The sequence below is a fragment of the Dama dama genome, chromosome 11 (assembly GCF_033118175.1).
Source record: "Dama dama isolate Ldn47 chromosome 11, ASM3311817v1, whole genome shotgun sequence".
Lineage (NCBI taxonomy): Eukaryota > Metazoa > Chordata > Mammalia > Artiodactyla > Cervidae > Dama > Dama dama.
In genome coordinates this window covers 90,706,968-90,729,792 of record NC_083691.1, presented here as the reverse complement: position 1 = coordinate 90,729,792, position 22,825 = coordinate 90,706,968, and the positions used below count along the sequence as shown (strand labels likewise).

Below are 22,825 nucleotides of genomic sequence, written 5' to 3'. Positions count from 1 at the left end.
TTTAAGCAAGTGAAATATTATTGCCTTCATTTTACAGGGGAGACATCTGGCATTAAAAACTTATATGATAAGCCCAAGATCACTTAAGTAAAATCTAGAAATATTGGAATCCCAGTTACCTTAGCTAATGATATATCCATTTTCTGTGAACACCAATCAATGTAGACTAAGACTCAATTTTCCTAGCGAATTGTGAGACTATCCACGAAATTTATACCAAAGAAACATTATCCGTTTTTGCAGTTATAAGTCAGGATTGTTACTGTCATCACTTGCTGGGGAACCTGAGAGTCAAAGAGCTTTGTCTGGAAACATACACTGCTCAACTATCAGTTTTTTTAATATACCTTAATCATTCCAAAATGATTTGAGACTACTTTCAGTAGGATAAGTTGAAAAAAATTAGTAAATTAGATATTAAGAAAAGAAAATGAGATGAGAAGAAAGGAAAGAATACTAGCATAAAAATCAATAGAGAGGTACTATAAAATTTATTCATAGACATAGTGAAGAATATACAAAGTATATAGCTGCCTCAGAGGGTGACATATTTTTAAAATATGAGCTGAAGAGAAGCCATTGTGTAGTACCAGGAACATTTGTTTCAATCTTAATTTCATAGTCAATATAGAAACAATTCATATTGCTGTGAATTTGGAGAGTGCTCTTTCCTTGTCATTCTGAAATCATTCTTTGCACATTTCATTTTAGCTTTCATTCTTTACAGTCAACACCATCTGAAGCTGTGCTGTCCAAAACTATAGATACCAGCCACAAGTGGTTATTTGAGCATTTGACACACAGCTCAAATATGAGTTGTACTCTAAGTGAAGAACACATCCTGGATTTTGACAAAAACCTCATGAATAATTTTTAAAATGCTAATTTTATGTTGATATTAAAATATTTTAGATATATTAAGTAAAATAATATATGCTATTATTAATTTTTAACTGATTTTTATTTTCTTAAGTGTATCTACTAAAATTTCTAAAATTATACATGTAGCTCTTGTTTCTATTTGGACAATGCTTTTCTGGAGAATTTATTTTATGTTTGGTGCCTACAGAATCCTTCTCAATGTAAAATTTCAGATAAACTTAATTCTGTCTTGTGTCCATACAACAGAATGATCAGTGCTGAACAAACACATGGATAAGATTAAGTCCTTGAAAGCACAGTAAAAATATCAAGGATATAAAGTTACTACTTTAGAACACCAGTCTTTCTCATCTCTCAGGAAACCCACGCTTTTCATTGCAGGTTCTCAGCTTTCTTTAAGATTATTCACAGAAGCACGGCTGTTTCCTAACTGGCAGAGGCTTCTTTTCACTATAGTATTAAAAAAATCTATTATGAAATTGGCCTTTATTTTTCAAAATTGCAAAACTTCAGAGGAAAATTGTGGTGTTACACAGACCTGTATATTTTTATGACTTCATTGTTATTGAAATGAAAAAGATATACAAACATATATATGTACATATATAAAAGGAACATGTAAAGTAAATATTTGCTTTCAGACATTACAGGTCAGGGATGCATATTGAAATAATAGAGGGGTTAGGTTTTAACTGGTTCACCAACTTACTTTTTTTGGTTTTAATTTTTTCATCTGTAAAAGTCCTTAGCAATTACAAATGCTCCTTTCAGCTTTAGGATTCTTGGTTGTAAACTCAAGTCCTGGGACATTTTGTGCTATGTTTTTGGCAATTATTTATGGAAATATTAAGGGAACATCCAATGCCATGTGGCATGACATTGTTCTGCCACTTGTTATGGGTCTTGGCTTTCCTTAACCTTCTTCCTCTGCAATGCAAAAGATACTCTGTTTAATTTGGTGAATACATCTAATGTGTTCTTAACCACCATTTAGAATACTATTTCCTTAAACAAGGAACACCACTTTATGTCTATAAAAGCACCCAGTGGCATCTGGACTCCATGACATGGTAGGAATTTATGTCACCTCCTTCTTTTAAATCTTGAATAAAATTATGACTTTCTAGTTTGCTTTGCTAGAAATCAGCCAATTAATTTCATTAAACTGTTTACAGATTCTTCTTCTATGTTATAGGTGTTAGTAAGGCATAAAAATCAATTTCTCCAATTTGCTAGGTTTATTCCACGTAAGACAGCTGTCTCCAGGGGAATGTGTTTGGTCATTGACACCAGTCTCTGCCAGTATCTGAACCCTCATTTCCTTTCAGTGGTACAGTATGAGGAAGAGACACATGGAAACTGATTGGCTTATTTACTCAGCAGCATCATGAAAGTTCCTTCATGCTTGTGGCCATTTTCTCTCTTACAGTGGATTAATCTCTTATTAATTAAAAACCTATATTTATCTGTCCTAGTTTTCAATTGTCTTTTAAAGCAAAAGGAGCTAGGAGAATTAAACTTTGAAAACAATTTATAAATCTATTTAGAGTGCTGCTTTGGTGTTTGCTATCAGACTCTGTTATTATCAGTTTTAATTGTATTTCTCACACAGAAACTCAGAATAGATTAGATTGTACTCTACTCTGCCCTTCTTAAGGCAGAAGGTCTAGTGAGTTTAAAATATATGAAAGCAAAGAAAAATTTATATCAAAGGATTATACTCTGTGAATTAAAGGTGACTTTTTTTAATGATCACATGTTCATACAAACACACTTACACAAGTATAGTCTGCTGAATCTTCAAGGAACTTTCCCCTCCCCACTCCTACCCCAACCCCCTTCCTTTTTCCTCCCTTCCTTGATAGCTCTCTCGTTTGTACTTACTTCCTCATGTTCTGGCCTACCTTTCTCTGACCATCAGGGCCTTGAGTGGAGTCCCTGTGGAGTCCATCAACTCTTCTCTGTAATTAGCTTTGTGGAACCACGGAGAAGTGATGCAAGAAGGCTTTACCTTCCCCAGAGCTACACTTCATAGTCCAGCACACTCCTTACTGTTGCCCCAGGGACCCAGATACCAGGAAACCGTTACATTAATACAGCAACAGCAGCTCTTATTTGTTTTAATCCCATAAAAACTGCATGTGACCTGACCTGATCTCAAGATATAAACAAGTACCCAACATAGTTTGAGCTCCAGAATACTGATTTTCCTTTCTCACCGGACATTTTGGCCAAAAACAAAACCCTAATCTGTTCAGTCGAGGCTGGTGATGCTATCTTGTCCACTGTCTAACTTGGAACTAAACTGAAAGCAATAGTATATTATGCTAACCAAGAATTTCTGGTTAAAATTTTGCCCTCTGCCTTTTCAATTTTCTCTTATTTGAACAAATTAGCTTTTCCTCTAAGAATTGCTATTTTACCTACTTCCTGGATATTGTACTAGTTGTGATTTTTTGAAATAAATTTTACCTTGCTCATCTTCCTTTGAAAATTATTCTTGTTTTATGAACAATTTGCAAAGATTCAGAAGAATTTCTTTTATATTCTGTTTCCCACAACTTGCTTTTGATAAGTTCTCAAATGTCCTGTCTGAACATACAGATTACAGACTAAGGCAGCCTTTTTTTGGTGGGTGGAACTATGTTTTATTTGGCGACCTTGTTGTTCAGTCGCTAAGTTGTGTCTGACTCTTTGCAACCCCATGGATTGCAGCACACCAGGCTTCCCTGCCCCTCTCTTCTTGGAGTCTGTCCAAACTCATGTCCATTGAGTTGGTGACGCTGTCTAACCATCTCATCCTCTGTCACCTCCTTCTCCTTTTGCCTTCAATGTTTCCCAGCATCAGGGTCTTTTCCAGTGACTCGGGCCTTCACATCAGGAGGCCAAAGTATTGGAGCTTCAGCTTCAGCATCAGTCCTGCCAATGAATATTCAGGGTTGATCCCTTTAGGGTTGACTGGTTTGATCTCCTTGCGGTCCAAGCGACTCTCAAGAATCCTATCTAGCACCACAGTTTGAAAGCATTAATTCTTCAGCACTCAGCTTTCTTTATGATCCAACTCTCACATCTATACACAACTACTGGAAAAACCATAGCTTTGACTACTGAGAACTAAAGCCTGGGAGACACCTCTCAGATAAAACTGTTCTAAAAAGGTAAGGGAGGAGCCTGAATATATAGGAATTTTTGCTGAAGAAAAAGAAAACATAGAGTCTAACATCAATAGATTACAGCTAATCACAGAAGGCAGACATCTCAAATTAATGATTTTGGTTCTTGTCTACAGATGGAAAGATGCAAAAATCTGACTCATAGAATTTATTCCTTTGATATGTATCTTAACTATCTTGGGCCAGCATCCTGTTTTTCTCCATCCTGAAATCCCTTCAGGGCATACTGTCTAGGGTAGCTGCAATGGTTGATGGCTTGATGGTGGACAACACGTGGTTTTTACTGGAATGGCAGGCAACATTCTTGTTTACTGAAATGGCAGGCAACATTTTTTTTATCCATACTGGTGTTAAAACTTAGAAGTGCTGTAACCTGGGAACCCTTCAAGCAAGAGAAGGGGTAAAAAGGAGACACATAAGTCAAGCTTTTCCAGGTCCCCACCAGCCAACTTCACCTATAGTCACTTAAGGTTTAACCTTTCCGAGTTTAATTCACTTTTCTGTACTCTTTCAAGGCCTTGAACTCTGAAAAACTACAATACTGCTCTCTGGCTATAAGGCAGTCATTTTGACTCCTCAAAGCCTCTTCTAACTGTGACTCTCCCATTTTTTCTAATTAGGGTTCTATGCTTGTTTTTTTAATTAGGGTTCTGCGCTCTTTATCAAATGTATATTTTGTTTTCCTCAGCGAAATGTGAATGTACCAAGTAATTTTAAAGTTTATTTAAACATTTTTTTCCTCCCCTCTCTAAGTGGTAGTTCATTTTAAGAAAAGCCTTCAAGAAGTCGAGAAAGCATTTTGAAATTAGTTGAATACCTCTATTTTCTACTTTGGTAATTTTTATTTCAGTAAAATATGAAGGTTATTAGAACTGTAAACCTGTTGGATATTTTTGATAAATTAATATTGATTTAAAAATATTGTCACACCTCATAAATTTAAGTGTGTATTATGAGAATGTGAAAAAATGTTGGATATTTGTTAAGTAAAAGTGAAAGGTTTTTTGTGTGTGATTTTCTTTCCCTGTTTATACCTTCACTTAACAGTATGACTTCTTTCCTATAATTTGTATACCACCCTTTAATTTTTTTAATGAAATATTTATTTCATTAAAATATTTTTCATATTTGCAAATTAGCTTTGAGAGTCAGGCTCTGATAGCAGTTTCAACGCTTGAGAGACTGTTCTATGATTAAGGGCAGTGAAAAGGAACTGGGTGAGCCAAGCTCTCAAAAGGATGGCTTGGTACTGGCCAGAAGCTCCAATAACCTAAACGAGTTTTTCAAGAGGAAGCTTTCTTGCCAGCCTCATGGGAACCTTGATTCAGTCCCCAGATAACATAAGATAGTCAAAGGTAGGATTTGGTTCTCTGTGAAGTGGAACAAGCACCTTGATATTCTTGTGAGGCTGGCACCACTCTGCAGAACTCCAGCCTTGGGGAACTCTGGCACTGGCTTAAACCTCTTAGAGACTGAAAACCTACTACAGATCTTGGAATGTAGAGACAAGTCCAGAAAGAGGCTTCTTCACTGCCTGTTGGTTCTACTTGGCCACTAGTACAGACATATACTCCTTTTTATTCGTGATTCTAAAGGAAAGCTTCTGTGTGTTCATGAAGCCAGTTTTATATGTTTCAATGGACTGGGGGCTTCTTGTACCCCTCCCATGTGTAGTTGTTCTCCTCTCTTTTAAGCAGCCTCTGAGAATATGGGTGTGCAAATCAATCCCAGTTGCCTGTAATGCTAAATCTTGAACAGGTTATAGCTCTTGGTGCTAGAGAAAATAGCACTGAATAATTGGGGATGTATGTGTTCTTCTGTTTCCTTTTCTCTGATTATAAAAGTGGTCTGTACTCATTTTTAATGTTTATAAAATGTAGAAGAGAATAAAATCCCTTGTAATCTTTCTCTCTTTAACAGCCTCAGTTAACATTATGAAATGAATGCTTACTGACATGTGTTTTACTGTTATTGTATTTTACATAGTTGAAGATAAATACAAATTTTAATTTAAAAATATTCACACTTTCTTATGCTATTAACATTTTTCATATATGTAAAAAATTGACTCTACAGGAACAATCATGTTTTAAAGGAAATATTGAATCACAAAATTATAGGAGATCTGCTTAATATATTTATTGATTTTCTAAAATAATATGAGTGAAAGTTCCTGTGCTGTGGCTAATACACTAGTAATGAGTCATATCAGCCTTCTTTAAGTGAATCACTTAAATATTTGCCTATGAATTTCAATACCAACCCACTAACTTACAACTGAATGGTAGCTGAATTTTCTTCTAATGTTTTGTCCTGGATATAAAACAGTGTTTCTTTACATTTGTTTGGTCACCCACCCTCTGAGAATTCAGTAAAAGATACCCACCTTCTTCACAGGGAAGTGAATATTCCCACAAAAAACTAATTATAATGATAATCAATTATGTTACGCCAGGCACTCTGCCAGTTGCTTTACATGTTATTTCATTTAACCCTCACAGCAGCAGTATAAGGAATACACTGCCACCCTCATTTTTGAGATAAAGATATTGAACCTTTTAGGAGATTAAGTAGTTTGCACATATCCATAGAGCTAGTAAGTGGAACTCAAACTCTGATTTTTAAAACCCCAGAGCCCATCCACTCAATCATTGTGCACCTAATTTTAGGAAGCTCATATAGTCCTAAAGTCTACTTATTGATACTCATGTTAAGGACACCTTACTATTGCAATCCAAAGAGTTTCATTAGCAGTAAAGAATATGTGTAATTAGTTGATCTTGTTATTTCTGTAAAGTATGGATATTTGTTGGACATCTACTATTTTGAACACTTTGCTATGTTCTGTAATATGGTCCTTACCCCTAAGAATTTTACTGTCTACCTGAGAGGATAAAAATTACATTCATAAAATAATGAGAAAATATAAATGTGAAGCTGAATATATAGTATTTAATATTTCTATAAGATATGCAATAAAATTAATCTCTTCACTTTGTTGCACCTGATGCAGTTGTCATTCTCTGATTTATAAAATTAAAATTAAATCTAAAAGGCCACTGTGTCCTCTGGGAACCTGGAAAATTCACTGTGTCATAAAATGACATCTATAAAGTGTGACTAACTAAATATGTATCAGATCCAGATACCTGAGTGGTTTTATCAGCATCATGTCAGCCCCAGGGAGCATGCCCAATAATGAGATTCAAGAATGTGTGGCCAGTTCTCAAGCATTCAACCCATGTATCACAGGGCAGTCCTGTTGAACTGAACACATGTGGTTCAGCAGAACACCTTGACAGTTGCTGCATCTTGGCTTGTGGGGTTCCTACTGACAGAAGAGACTCCAGTACTTCAAATGATGCAGCATAAGGCGTATGTTATATGGGAGCAACAGTGATAAACTGCCAACCTTAGATGAAATCGTCAGACATAGGAAGCTTATTTAAGCTGACTGTCTGACCATCAAGGTTGTCAAAAAGAGTGACTGTGGCTCTGACTCAAAGAGCTGCTCTCAATAGGAGCATAATATGAGGAGGTTATACATGTGATTGAGCAGCTGTTGTATGCAAGGGTATCACAGATGATTGCTATTGTAAGATATGAAGGATGGATTATTTAAGCTTTTATTAACATGGCTTTCATGATGTATTTATACAGCTTTAGAACTTTACCCTTTTAAAACTTTAATTATTTGGGCTATACATATGATGGAATTAATTTATAAATGGATATAAATTTTCTTTCCAAAGTAAATAGAAACTTAGTGTGCTATCATTCTATATAGTTTATCCCCTTCCATTTGAGTTATTTTTTTTTAAATCTCTAAAATAAGACTATTTTGTGAAAACTCCAGGATAAGAAGGTTTTTTTTAATTTCACATTTGTACTCTATATATTAGTTTAATAAATTGGTTTAAGTTTTATTTCATGTAATGTTTTTATATTCCCTTCAACTTAACTTGTTAAAATTATTTCTTAAAGTAGGGCAAGGAATTTATGAAAACCCATTAGACATTTCCTAGATGGAAAATATTTTTAAAGAACAGGAATACCTATCATTGTTCATAAATCATCACTTGAAGCTATCCAGTTACTAGTTGTTTGAAGGAATTTTCCAGACATATATGCAAATATCTTGGTAGATTTTATTTAATTTCAAAAGAAAATATGATACCAACTTCCTGTAATTTCTTAAATTCATTCCTGGAGAAAAATAAAATCAAAAGGAAAACATCCCTTTTCATATTTGTTTTGAGCAGATATTTGAATTGTTTTTGAGGTAAATAGTAGATTGATGTTAAATGTTTATCTTTGTTTGACTTCACAGAGAGAATTCAAGGGATAGTAACTGTACAGCTTTTGAATTTTCTCTGTGTTTTGTCTGTATATAGGGGCTTAAACAAGACCTTTCGGTTTTGTAATAAGCAGGGCTTAGGGACAATAAAACTTGACATTCTTAACTGTTAACTAGTCTATTTCCCTGTAGTCCTGTGCAGTTACCTTCTTCTTAATGATGTAGAAGCCAGAGTCATAAACTAAGCATGGGCCCAAGGCGCTACTGTAAACTGCAAATAGCATTCATGTGTCTCTTTGACCTAAGACTCAATTGGAGTAGAGGAAGAGAAAAATAATTTTTGAGAGAGGAACAGAAGTAAAAGTCAAGAGCAAAGAATCCCCTAGGAGGATGGACATATACAAATACCCCCTAAGTTTTTGCAGTGATATTTGTTTAGATGGGTCTTCTCATATCTGCAATACTGTTTTACTGAAGAGCCAAGCACTGGTTTGGCAGCCTCTGCTGCCGGTGTGTGTGTTTGTGTGTCTGTGTGTGGGTTGGCAATAATGCACTCATGAGATAATGCAAATAATCAGTGAGGGAATAATTAATGATGTGGCAGGGAATATTTTTTGATAAATGCTTGGGGAATGAGGTGACAGGCGTGAAATTAGAAAATTCCTTCAGCGATCTAAAATATAAATAGCTTTCGGAACTGAAAAGAGTTTCACAGCTGAAGATTTTATTGTGTTGAGAGGAAAAACTTTTTTCTCTCCCCCACTCCCTCCTCCTTTGCAAGTTGTTTGTCCATTCACAAAACAAATACTCTGAAGCCCAGCGCGGCTCATGGGAATAAATTTCAGGTCGAATTAGTACAGTTTCCTTGCTGTCAGGATGCTGGAATTAATGGTGTTTTGATGACACGAATTTTGAAGGGCAGACAAAGAAGCTGAAGGGAGAGAGACATGACTCCTTAGAAGCTTGGTCCTCCTCTCCCCCAGCCTCTCTTGTCTTCCCTGTCATCCGTCTGCCAATCTCCCTGTCCATGGTTAGTTAAAGGCGCTTTTTATCCTCTTTTCTTTCCCACAGAGTTTGCCAGATCCGGCCCGGTGCCTGGGTTCCAGGAGGACACGCTGCAGTTGGCCTTCATCGACTTGAGACAAGTAAGTCTTTGTGTTTTTGTTTTTTGTTTTTCTTTTAAGATGTGTGACTGAAGACCATCAGGTCTTAAGGAAAAGGAGAGGGGAGGGGCGTTGGCATTGGCGATTCACACTGGAGACCTAAGGGCTTTTCCCTGTGTTTGAGGCCACCTCTTTTATTTAGCTATCTGGGATCCTTAGCTATGGTGGAGTTAAAGGTTTTGTGGATGGAAGGAAAGGGAGGAGGTGGAAGGAGGGCCCCAGAATATAGCGGGACTCAAGTGATCCTCAAGTGATGTGACCCATTGTGCTGTAGTTGGCTTTTGCAGACACAGCAGAAAAGATAACTCGGCAAACTGATGCTAAGGAGGTGCACCGATGCAGAGACGGCCTGCTTAGAGAACCTTTGTTTGCAGATAATGAGGGCAGTAACAAGTTAATGAAAATGAAATATTTTACATTCTGGATTGTTGGTTTGGTTTGTTGACTTTTTTTTTTTTCTGTTCCCTTAAGTCTTCTCATCCCCACCTTCGTAGAATGTGGTCAGCCTTGAGTGACTGAGTGGTCATTTTAGATGATTTCTAAAGGCCCTGACCAGTCATGATAACCTGACAGGTAACCCTACTCAAGTAGTGTGATGAAAGCTGGTACTTAGGTATACCTGAGGTTTGCAAGCCCATCAGACAGAGTCATTCTATAGAGCTGTTGCTTGCAGATTGAAAAGGGCGGGTTGGTGGGTCTTGGTGGATTTGGTACAGAGGAGCAGTATGGGTGGGGGCCGAAAGAGGGAGAGAGTTAACTGGGCTCTGTCATCTCTTCACTCTGAAGATGGATGGGGTTGATAGAAAGTGTGAATGAAGTAAGAATCAATGACTGATGCTTCTCTCCTATTAAAACAATCTTTTTTTTTGTCTGTTTTTAAAAGGGTGCTGGCTTTGTTTCTCCTGCCATAATGATGCAGTGCCTCTTGTTTTCAGAGCTGACAAAGTTTGCATTCTGAGAACTTTTAGATGCCCAGGGTATTTCTTAAAGCTGTAGGACCCCTTGTATTGGTAGTCTCCTTACCACTGTGACTCGATTCATGCTAGAACAGCTTTTAACCCATAATGGATGGCCTGAGCTACCCCTGAATCCTTGTGGATGGGTGGTGTAATCTGTCATCTGATGACAATTCTGGAAAGCCCTGTTAAGCAGAAAATAGAAAATTGTGTCTCTATAGACCCGCCAAAGTTTGAGGATTCAGGCCGTGTCCCAGAAACGTGTGTCAACTTAGTATTTAGGAGTTGAGGTGGGGGTTCTCCTAAACATAAAGGCTTTCTCAGCATGGTCCCAAATGGAGCTGAGTATCTCTTTCCACCCTTTAGATCTTCCACCTGTGGATTCAGCAAGTCAACTGAGGTGTTCAGGTTTTAACCCTTTGACTTGATGTTAAGGCTGAAAGATTGGGATTTTGCTTTGGAGTTTTGTGGTATGGTATCTGTTTGAGTATCCCCTCACTGTTTCTTCTCAGAGACTTCTGAGCCAGTTGGCTTTTCTTGGAAAGCAGAAATTGAATTTCATTGGAAAAACACATCCGAGGAAAAAATTTTCTCTTCTCACTGTTCATGAAAAGGAAGTGTGGTCATTCTCTCAAGTTTGTGGTTTTGGTCCCTATGGAAAGTAGCTAGTGTTCACAGAAAATGTTAACTAAAGGAGTAAGTTAGAAAGCACAGCCAAAATAAGGTGGATGTGAGCCGGGATGAGTGCTGAAATACTTGTGAGTTCTCAGTGAACGCTGTTGTTTATGCTTAAGTTCCTCTTTTCTATTACATTTTTGTTCTCAGAGTTCCTTGCATGAAATTATTAGTAGTAGAAAAAATTCTAAAACTCACTGAATCAGGAAAGAGTATTGAATCTTTGAATTCCTATTGAATTCCTCTTCCTATTGAATCTATCACTTAATTTCTATTTATGTCTGTCTCTATTAAGGCAGCTTAAATTCTTAGATCATATGAAAAACTTCCCTAGCTCATTACTAGCAGGCCTCAGGTAAGTTAAATCAGGGTGACAAAAATGATCTTTCCCCATCCCATACTGAAAATGCATATCTCCTTGTAGTCCATCTTAGTCATTCTCATAAATTAATTAAAGTGAGCATTGTTTTTAAAGGGAGCAGCTTATGAAGTATAAGAGATGTTCAGATTATAAATAGAAAGCCTGGAAGTATGTTTTCAAATAAGACATGATTAGGTGTCCTTTAATATATGTCCTTTTGCCTGTACTCTTTGGAATCCAAAAATAGAGTTACAGAAATTGGGGGCTATGCTGGGTGCTGATCTTAAAAATCATGTAAATGTATCCTGATTTATGGAGCTTCCATCTGCTAGAAACTGAATCTTTTTCATACATGACATTGTTACCCATTCTATATCTAGTTCTTATGTGGTTGATTTTATATACCACAGCTGAAGGTTTCGCTCTTTTTGGACTGTGTTTTCCTTTTAAGACATTTTATTAACAAACCAGATTTTAATCATTAAATCGTTATTTAATAATTAGTCATTTAATTATTTATTTAGCCTGTCTAAACCTTTAATGTCTTGACTCAGTTATCCACCTTACCGCTTGATTTAACCATTATGTTCCTTATAAGTCAAAGATAACAGTATTGATCAGAAATGGCTGAAGTTAAAGGAATAAGTTAAAGTTAAAGCATAAATAGGATACATGTATGCACCCATGGAAAAGGGTGATTTGTGCCCATTCAATGCAGCAAGGATGTTCTTTTACTGTCATTGAGTTTATTTTGCTCACTGGTTTTTGAATATATTCATGCTGATCATGCTTTTCATGTCCTTTTGCTTTAGAGTGTTTCACACTATCGACTGAATGATAATTTTGAAAATATTCAAAACATAGAATATTTGATGAAATCATCTCTGTACACACTATAATAGCCGAGTGTCTTTTGAAAGCCATAGAATTTTATTAGGAAGCAAATTAGATGTGGATAGCAGAACTATTTATCCTTTCTGAGCCATTCTGTCTACTCTGATTTTTCTACTTCTTAAGGAAAAAAGTGAAATGACATTCTGAATACACAGGATTTCATGATCTTATACATTTGTAAAGCACTTCAGAATTAAAGCATATTTACATACATACGTCATTTGTCAGGTTTCTGGGTTTAGAAAACCACCTGTTAGTGGGAATTAGTACAAATCAAAATCTTCTCCTTTTACACTTTATATTTTCTGTATTCCCAAGCTCATGAAAGTAGGATTGCAGTACAACTTCACATCCATGTATCAAATGTGTGGTATTTCTATTAAAATCCAAAATTTGGATTAATCCTAAATATTGAGAAGGTCAGCTTAAGGGCTCACTTATTAACTGTCTTGAAGTAGCATTTATATTCTAGGTAATAAAAGTTGCTGTCCCTTAATGGTTCATAATTGAGAGTAGCAACACAAGGCCACTAGCAGATCCTCAGTAGTTATCTGATTCTCAGACAGTACTGTGGTTGGTATTTTCTTCTGTTGTTAAACTTTAAGTAAATAATGCCAAAGAACACCAGAATTTGAACTTTAGTTGATTTTCATTTCAGTCTATCAAACTCTGAGTGCCTACTATGAACAAATTACAACTTAGGTGTTGTGGGAATACACAGGGATATAATACATTTTAATAGCAAAGAGGTGAACAGCAAATACTTGATTCTAACATAAGGCACACTATGTGTAAGTATTTCATTTGAAGGCTAAAACCATTGTGTATGTTTCAGTTATTTCAACAGCTTATGCTGCATGACATATCACCCCACAACATATTGGCTTAAAACAGGAATTGTTTATTTAGCTCAAGTTTCTACAGACTAGATAGGTTCAGCTGAGCTCATCAGACTTTGAGATGAGCTACTAGAGTGGCTGCAGACTGCCTGATCCAGGATGCCTTAGCTAAGCTGACTCTTCTCTGCTCCTTGTGATTTCTCTCTAACCAACAGACCAAGCCAGGCTTGTCCACATGGCATCCTGGCAGGCTTCTGGGAAAGCAAGAGGAAACGTGAAAACCTCTTGAGGTCTACACTTGAAATATCACTTCTTCAGCATTCTGTTGGCTAGAGCTGGTCACAGACAGGGCCAGCCCAAGTTCAAGGAGTAGGGAAATAGATTCCGACTTACAGTCTCGTTGGAATATGACTTTTATATAATGATGCAAAATAAACAATGCAAATCAGGAGCAAGATTGAATCTCTAAGTACAAAAAAAGGCCATGAAGTAGAGAGGTCTTTGTAGGCCTGAGCAGTATAAAATTTTTCATGGAAAAGGTGGAGAGTTAAACCGAGAGGAGAGTTACATTGAGAATAGCTGGATTTAAGTATTTTTTTGAAAATCTGTGTGCATGTTTGTGTGCATGTGTATGTATGCATCTGTGTGTTTGCTGTTAACCAGGATCTAACTGTCTTTCTGCCTTTCAGTATTAAGCTCATCTCTTTAAATACCATTTTCTTAATTCGTCTTCTTTATTCTTTGCTTTTACTTTTCAGCTTCTTCTTGGACCCCTTTTTTTATGTTCCATAACTCCTCATCAAATGCTGTTTATTACAAGCTACCTTGAAACATTTCACATTTCTGTTATTCCATTCATTATGAGAGTCTTAATTTCCCCCTGATAATTATTACATTATTTATTTAATTTTTAGCTGTTCACCTTCCATGTCGGACCAATAGGGAAAGGCTTGAATGTGTTCTTTAGCAGCGTCACATTATTATCTGTTCTTTGGCATCAACAGTTATTTACTTCCAATATATTTAAGTTTTATAAAGCTGAATGAATTAGGTTGTGACATTGCATCAGATCTCCTGAATTGAGCTTGTTGGCAACGATTCTTAAACAGCGATGCCATCCCAAGATATCTCTGGCTTTTTTTAGATTGAGTTGGTGACATTCCCTCTAGGCCAGTTATTCTCCAATTTCTGAACCTTCTGTCTAAAGTAAACACAGTGCATTTCCATTGCAGGCACTTACCATGCCTTAAAAACAACTATAGGACCTCAGAGAAATAATTCTAAATTTCTTTGGAGATATTGAACAAATTCTGGTATTATACCTATTAGAGAGATATAGGCAAAATCAATAAGTTAGCCAACATCAGGTAGGGAAACCTGAGAACCACTCAAGAATCTTACTTTGTAGAACTGCCCCTTTTATTTCCCCTCCTATCTTGATCCTGTTCAATAAAATTTTGTCTTTTTATTAACTTTGCTTTCTGTCTTATTTGGCCTACCCCCAAGTTTAATGAACAATATTCCCATTAAGAGTAATATGTCCCCTTTGTTTGACTGCTGTTGTCTCTTATGGAAAAAAAATCCTAACTTTGCTTAATAATCACTTATATTTTAGCCTCAGTAGAATATCCATTTATATCAAAAAAGTGCTTTTGTCTAATATAGCATGTATCAAAATGATACTTAATAGAATTTATTTTATATTATTTCACCATAACCAGACTAAACAACCCCTAACTAGATGATCACATAGGAGGCTAGGCTAGCGGGGAAGCATGAAAAGCCTCAAGGATCAGTCTTCGTCACTGATCATTTCTTCCAGTATTAAACTGGGAGAAAGCCATCTCCCACATGTACTACTTGATAGGGAGGGGTGGTAGCCTGTAGTTTTACCATGTATTTACTGAGCACTTGTCAGTGAGTGATGGTAAAGAAGGGAGGTGTGGGTGTAGATAGTACGGGAAAGTTTTTATGAAAGGATATTCTTGGTGGAGGAAAGTAGAGACTGTGGTGTGTTAGCCCTCTAGTATTGAAGTGTGTGGGTCAGTAATGTCGTCAGTAGAAATACTCTCCAGGTGCTCAATTGAAATAGTTTGTGGGTATTTAATAATGACCTATAAAACTGGGAGTCATCTGCACCAGAGTTATTAATCAAACAGTTTGATAACCCATGAAATTGGAAGATGTCACTTCTATAAGTGATGCGAATGGTGGGGTTGGAAGGAACGGTTTGAGCCATTAGTTGAATTATCTGGGAAAAGATTATCTGCACAACCAATGATAGCATATGTAACCTATCCCTTGGACAGTAGGGAGATCAAAGCAGTGTATCCTAAATTTAGTAAATCCTAAAGGAAATCAACCCTGAATATTCATTGGAAGGACTGATGCTGCAGCCGACGCTCCAGTATTTTGGCCACCAGATGTGAAGAGCTGATTCATTGGTAAAGACCCTGGTGCTGGGGAAGATTGAGGGCTGGAGGAGAAGGGGACAACAGAGGATGAGATGGTTGGATGGCATCATCAACTTAATGGACATGAGTTTGAGCAAACTCAGGGAGATAGTGAAGGACAGGGAAGCCTGGCTTGCTGCAGTCCATGGGGGTCCCAAAGAGTTGGACACACCTGAGTGACTGAACAACAATGTAGGTAGATGTCATTTCAGAAATGAAATCCAGGGTTATCATATCCCAAAGGCATTTGCTGATTAGAAGAGGTTGTAGTATTAATAATATATTGGAACACCTTCACAAATCTCTGCTGATACAGAGCTACTAGAAGTTCCTGCAGCTATAGTCATGTCTTGACATAAGTATGGCAAGCATTTAAATGTTAATATAGGCCCTCTAGTCAGGAAGCATTCATTCATTCATTCATTCACCACTATGCCTAACACTGTTACAACGGATATAGTGGTATAGTGGTGTAGGGGGTGTAGGATAATGAATAAAATATGGTCCCTGCCCTTGTGGAGCTTACATTCTGATACAGTTTGCCCATGCTTGTAAAATAGGCCTTTTTAACGTTCTACCCTTCCCCAAATCTCTCTTCATGTGACCCTGGTGCTTTGAGAGAATGCCATTTTGTCTAGATAATCTATTTTTGGTATTGATGCTATACTGGTCAGTTTTAGGGACAGCTGCAGAATTTTCTGTAAATATCCCCAGGACAAAGTGAAGTCTGCTGCATATTGATAAGCAGGCTTTCACAAAAGAGTATTTAGGTATGGTTGGCAGCCTGGCACAAATAAGATGGTTAACTTGAAATACCTCAAAAGTAGGCCTTTGGTTTTTGAAGGCAGGTTTTTCTAATTGTATTGACAAAATTCTTTCACCCATGTTGTTTTGACAGGTGCTCATAACCTTCACAGTGATACCTCTAACCTTAAAGGAGGTTCTGACAGCAAATAATTCCTATTCCGAAGTAGGAGAAAGCTTAACACTTTTGGGTCTCTAAGTGTAAGTAAGTGAAAGTTGCTCAGTCATGTCCAACTCTTTGCGACCCCTTGGACTATACAGTCCATGGAATTCTCCAGGCCAGAATACTGAAGTGAGTAGCCATTCCCTTCTCCAGGGGATCTTCCCAACCCAGGATTGAACACAGGTCTCCCGCATTGCAGGCAGATTCTTTACCAGCTGAGCCACCAGGGAAGCCCTTTTGGGTCTGGTTCTGTTAAAAAAAAAAAAAAGTAAAAATGGGAACATTTCCAAGAATAGACTCTACTGAGCTAGACTTTCGACCTCAGATAAGTCAATGCTAGGTCAGCATACACATGGATGGGGCACAGGTGAATACAGCTACTGCAATGTGGCTACAGCTTTTGCACACCAGATATATCTCCTTACCTTGCTCAGGACAGTATTAACTAGACCTGTCATGGAAGATTTACAGAAGGAATTTCCAGTAATATGTCATACATTCTAGGATTTACTGAATGTTTTTGGCTGGTTGGAGAATTTATTCTAGAACTGCTGAGACTTTGTCTCACCTAGACCAGCCTCTTAACTGGGGAGGAGGTGAGCTCAGAAATTCTGTCTTAGGGCTCATTTCTGATTTAACACAGAACCCATTTTTTCTAGACCAGGGTTTTATGAAATAATATCCAAGTAGAGTACAACTCTTTGGTAATAGAAAATTGTATAAGGAATCACTTAAGAGCTAGGAAAAGACCCAGATATTTAATGAGCCAAATGACATTATAGCATGTTAGGAAGACCGTTTTCTATTTATTAGTCTCTCTCTATGGAGATCATTTTAGCAATTTAGAGGTCGAATTTCTTAAAGTCTCATGGAGTCATTTCAGGAGGTCAGGAGTCAGAGGGGAGGGAACAAATATTACTGGTTGATTCTCACTGCATTGAGACCATGGTAGTCTCAGAAGAGGGAGACTCCTCAATGATTTTTTTGAAGTAAAGAGTAGTTGGGGTACTCGAAGGGAAGATGGAAGGGTTAATGAGCTCCACTGTGTATTTGCCAGGGGCTTTGTTTTTCCTCTGAGAGGAGGCATATCCACTTAGCAAAAATGTAGGCAACAGAAACTCTTCGCACAGTTGTGCTTGGTGGAGAGGCCTCTTAGTTCTTTAAGGGCCTCCTCCTGTAGATAGTGTGTGTGTTGGAAATGCTGAGTCTTTAATAACAGGATGTTAATGGCAGATACATAGAAATAAGCAATGGATGAAGAACCTTCAGTTAGTGGGGTTGTGGACAATCTTTTGGGTAGCAGGAGATAAAACACCAGGCTTTTGATGTATTTTTCCCACAAATAATACATTGGATTTGGCCTTTGACTTACAAGCTGCCTGGGCTAACATTTTCCATTGTTACTGGCACCTCATATTGGTACAGTCCTGGGTTAGATGGCTCATCTAATCTAAAACTGGTCAACAGAATTGTCCACTGCTTCCTACTTTAAACTGGAGGCAGAGAGATCTGCCAGCTAGAGGTTCTACCCGAGTGTAGAATAGCTTTTCTGGAAGTGTGAGTCTATAGTCTGTGACAATCCTCCTACTCCTTTGGTCCAGTAAAATCTCTGTAACTTTTAATATGGGCATGGTGCCAGCATCACTCCAGATAGCCCCATAGTGAAATATGTCAGTTCAGAGGCTAGTTTTATTCCCTTTCAACTCTTATGTGACGAGCAAATAAGTGTAGCATATTCTAATTCTACGTTGGCTCATAGACAACATTTGTAATCCTCATGCTAAATCATAAAAGACCTAGGCAGTCTGTGAGACTAGCTACTAGGCTGACCTGAGACACTGCACCACTCTCTCCTTTCCCAGCAAGCCAAGCCTCAGAAACTCAGGAGATTTCTCCCTTACCTCCAACACAGTATGGATATGCATATGCGTAAACCTGGAATTTGTGAATTTCTTAGATAATAACATCTTCAAGAGAAAGGACAGGAAAGTCATCACCAGTGAATTTCCCTAGGAGTAACAGTGGAATCAGAGGCTGCTGTTGGTAGTACTGGCTGAGTTGAAGCCTGATGAGCTCCGAACACAAAGCTCTCCTGCATTGACTACGCTGTCCAGTGTCCTGTTAGAGTATACTCAGGCCAAAGGGCAGTAGAGCCAGTGCATGCGTGCTCAGTTGCTATGTTGTGTCCGACTCTTTGTGACCCCATGGACTGTAGCCACCAGTCTCTGCTGTCCATGAAATTTCCCAGGCAGGAATACTGGAGTGGGTTGCCATTTCTTGGAGCTAATTTTTATCAGGGCTTCCCTTGTAGTTCAGTCGGTAAAGAATCTGCCTATAGTGCAGGAGATCCAGGTTCGATCCCTGGGTCTGGAAGATCCCCTGGAGAAGGAAATGGCAACCCACTCCAGTATCCTTGCCTGTAAAATCTCATGGACAGAAGAGCTGGTGGGCTGCAGTCCATGGGGTCGAAAAATGTATCCTATTGGTAGCCGCTGGAGGGCAGCAGAGAGTGACAGCAAAGGGCTAGACTTGGAGAATTGGGGCATATTTCATTTTGCCAAGAAAGAAGCCCCCATAACTGTAAGAGAATTAGCTCTCTGGGAGCCACCATTACAAGCATAGGCCCATGGTGAACAAGGAACAAAAAGAACATCCAGAACCTGAAGGTTAAAACCCTCTATTAGGCAAGTTCAGAAACCAGGATTTGGTAAAGAATGAAGTAGAAGGAACTATGAAAGGGGAACCAGACATCACTAAAGATAGGGAACCCAAAGGGCTGTCTCAAGTGTCAAGTTCAATGAAGCAAACAAAGATGGAACAGGAACCAAGTCAAAGAAACAACTACAGCGGGAAGCAGGCCGGAGTGAGTGCGCTGAGGCAGACGGACAGTCAGGAACAGCTGACTCAGGCAGCTGTACAGGAAGGAGCCTTCTGTAGGACACCTGTCAGCAAGCAGGGAGCTGCAGAAGAGTTTCAGACACAATCACACAGCTATATCAATGGGATGCTCACCTCGTAAAGTAGTCCCTCCTTGATTAGCCAGGATTATTTCTTATTTTGGTCTTTGTTGATTTCAGGAGCAAAATAACCCATTGAGAATGTGGAGAGAGAGAAATGATAAGGCATTTTAAGATGTGATTAAGGGATTATTATATATGAAATATTAAATTTGGGCATGAAGCCCTTCTGAATAGTACTGGTGTCAAAGGACAGCTCACTTTCCTAGTATAGCTTCTGATGTTCCCTTTTGGTATTTTACACTGTAACCTTTGCTGAGAATATCCAGTGGAAAAGAAAACCAGGCTCTTGACTAGTTATATAGGCAAGATCCAAATCAATCCAAGATTTGGGATCTGTTCCCATAGGTTAGCAGAGAGCTTTTTAGAGCTTTTAGAGGCTATTCTAATTGCTGTATAAGCAGTTTTCCAAACCTCTGAAGTATGGAGAAAGAAAACTCTTTTTTGGCCTGTTAAAATTCTAGTGTCTCCCTTTGTTTCAACTCCTTAAACGTCAGGAAAAGGAAATTCTTGTACCTACAAATTACGGTAACCTTATAGTGGCTGTTAAGACAGCATAATGGTTAAGAAATTTGGAATCAAGAAGACCTGGGTTTCTAGCTGTGATATTGGCAAATTATTTGACCTCGCTAAGATGTAGTTTCCAACTATCATTGATTATATGCTTACCAAATATTGTGATGTAATTACAATGTCTTATTTAGTGCTTACAACAGCATTTTTAATCTCATAAGCTATAAAATCTTCATTTTTATAGACTAAGAAATGTTTCCAGTAGATTATTTCATAAATATAACAGGTGAATAAATTATGCTATGCCCTATATTAAAGAAATCTCTCTCATCATTAAAAAGAGTAAACTACTGATACATCCAATTCTAGAATTTATGTAAAATTCCAGAAATGGAATTTCATGCAGCATAATGTTTGAGATTCATCCATGAAGTAGATTTATCAATAGTTCATTCCTTATTATTGATGAATGATATTCTTTATATGGGTATATTGTACTTTATTTGGTTTTTCACCTCTTATGAACATTTTGTTTCCAATTTTGCACTATTGTAAATAAGGCTGATGAACATTCATGTACGAGTGCTTGCAGAGATACATGCTTTTATTTCCCTTGGGTAATACTCGGAGAGGAATTATTGGAGTATATGTTTGACTTTATTTTTTTAATATCAAACTATTTCCCAAAGTGGTTGTACCATTTTCCATACCTGTCAGCAGTGAATGAGCGTTGTGGTTGTTCCACATTCTCTTCAACACTTGGTGTGACAGTCTTTTATTTGTTTGTTGGTTTGTTGAGGCATAATTAACATGTAGTAAAAATTCATCCTTCTTAGATATACAGGTCTATAAATTTTTACAAAGTCGTGCAGTTGTGTAACTACCACCAAAATCAAGATACAGAATATTGCCATTACTCAAAAAATTCCTTTATACCTCTTTGTAATGAGTCTACTCTTTCTAACTCTCAGCTTCTGGCAATGATTGTTTTGATCTCTGATGCTACAGTTTTGCCATTTAAAAGGAATAATACATATAAATGGACCCATACTTTTCATTTTGATGTCTTTCACTTAGCATGATGCTTTTGAGATTCGTTCATATTGTTACATATATTAGTAGTTTCTTCATTTTTTTTACGGACTACTATTCTGTAATGGGGATTATTTATTTACTCATTCACCAGTTGGTGGATATTTGGATTGTTTCCAGTTTGGGGAATATTATGAAAGAAGCCCACAATAAAGATATGTGTAAAGTTTTTATGTGGACATGTGTTTTCATTTCTCTGGAGTGCTTAGGAGTGGGATTACTGAGTCATATAGTAAGTATATGTTTAACTTTATAAGGAACCATCGAACTGTTTTCAAAGTTGCTTTACCATTTTACATTTTCACCAAAAATATTTGAGAGTGACAGTTGCTCTGCACCCTTGCTAACATTTGATAGTGTCAATTTTCTTTTCATTTTTAACATTCTAATAGTGTATATATAGTGTATCTTGTGGTTTTTATTTGCATTCATGTAATGACTGTTGATGCTGAACATTATTTTGTGTGCTTATTTGACATCTGTGTTTCTTCTTCTTTTGTGAAATATTTGTTCAAATCTTTCATCCAGTTTTAAAAATAGTTATTATTGAGTTGTAAAAGATTTTTACATATTCTTATTAGCAATTAATTGTTAGATATGTTTGGCAACTTTTTCCCCTGGTCTGTAGCTTTTAATTTTCTTAACAGTATTTCTTCACGAGTTTGAGATTTTTACCTTAGTAAAATATAGTTCACAGTGACATCAATTTTTTCTTTTATGGCTCATGCATAACGTAGAACATGGAGTTCTTTGTTAAGAAATTTTTACCTAGCCCAAAGACGCAAAAATTATCTCCTGTTTTCTCTCTAGGACTGTTATATACAGTTGGGGTTTTTTTCTTTGTTTGTTTGTTTGGTTGGTTTTTTACATTTGCATCTCTGTTGACACTTTCTGAGTTAATTTTTCAATATAATGTAAAGTATGGTCAAGGTTCATATTTTTGTATAGAATGTACAGTTTTCTAGTACCATTTATTAAAAAGACCATACTTTTTTATTGATTTGCCTTGAAACCTTTGTCAAAAATCAGTTGACCATAGATGTACTGTTCTATTTCTGGATTCTATACTTTGTTCTGTTGATCTGTGTGTCTGTTGTTTTACTCTACTATTTTACTCTGTCTTGGTCTTGCTTTTATATTGTCTTGAAATTAGGTAATGTGGTATGTCCTCCACATTATACCACACACACATGTGGTGTATTTTTTCTTTTTCAAAATTGTTTATTTACTCTAGGTCCTTTACATAGATACTCTAGAATCATTTTGTCGATTCCTACTGAAAAAACGCTTGGTGGAATTTTGACTAGGATTTTACCAAATTCATAGGTCACTTTGGAGAAAACTGACAGTCTGACAATATTGAGTCAGACAATATTGACATAGCCTGTCTCTCCATGTGTTTATATCTTTGATTTCTTTTATCAGTGCCTTGTAGTTTTTCAGACAATGTGCACATACTTTGCTAGAATAAATCAAAGTACTTCATGTTTATTTTAAATGCTGTTGATTTTATGTCAATTTTTAATTGTTCATTGCTGGTATA

The 22,825-nt window shown here is 37.1% G+C and overlaps 1 protein-coding gene across 8 annotated transcripts in view; it reads left to right on the top strand.

Annotated features, from left to right (window-relative positions):
* EXOC6B (exocyst complex component 6B) overlaps nucleotides 1–22,825 on the top strand; it is a 662,376-nt gene that overhangs the window by 496,208 nt on the left and 143,343 nt on the right. For 7 of the 8 annotated variants that reach the window (XM_061155703.1, XM_061155706.1, XM_061155701.1 and 4 more), the window contains one exon: nucleotides 9,424–9,497. In XM_061155703.1, the coding sequence (XP_061011686.1) occupies nucleotides 9,424–9,497 (74 nt within the window). Of the gene's footprint in view, nucleotides 1–9,423; nucleotides 9,498–9,789; nucleotides 11,851–22,825 lie in introns of those variants that run through there. The other variant, XM_061155700.1, reaches the window with a different exon arrangement.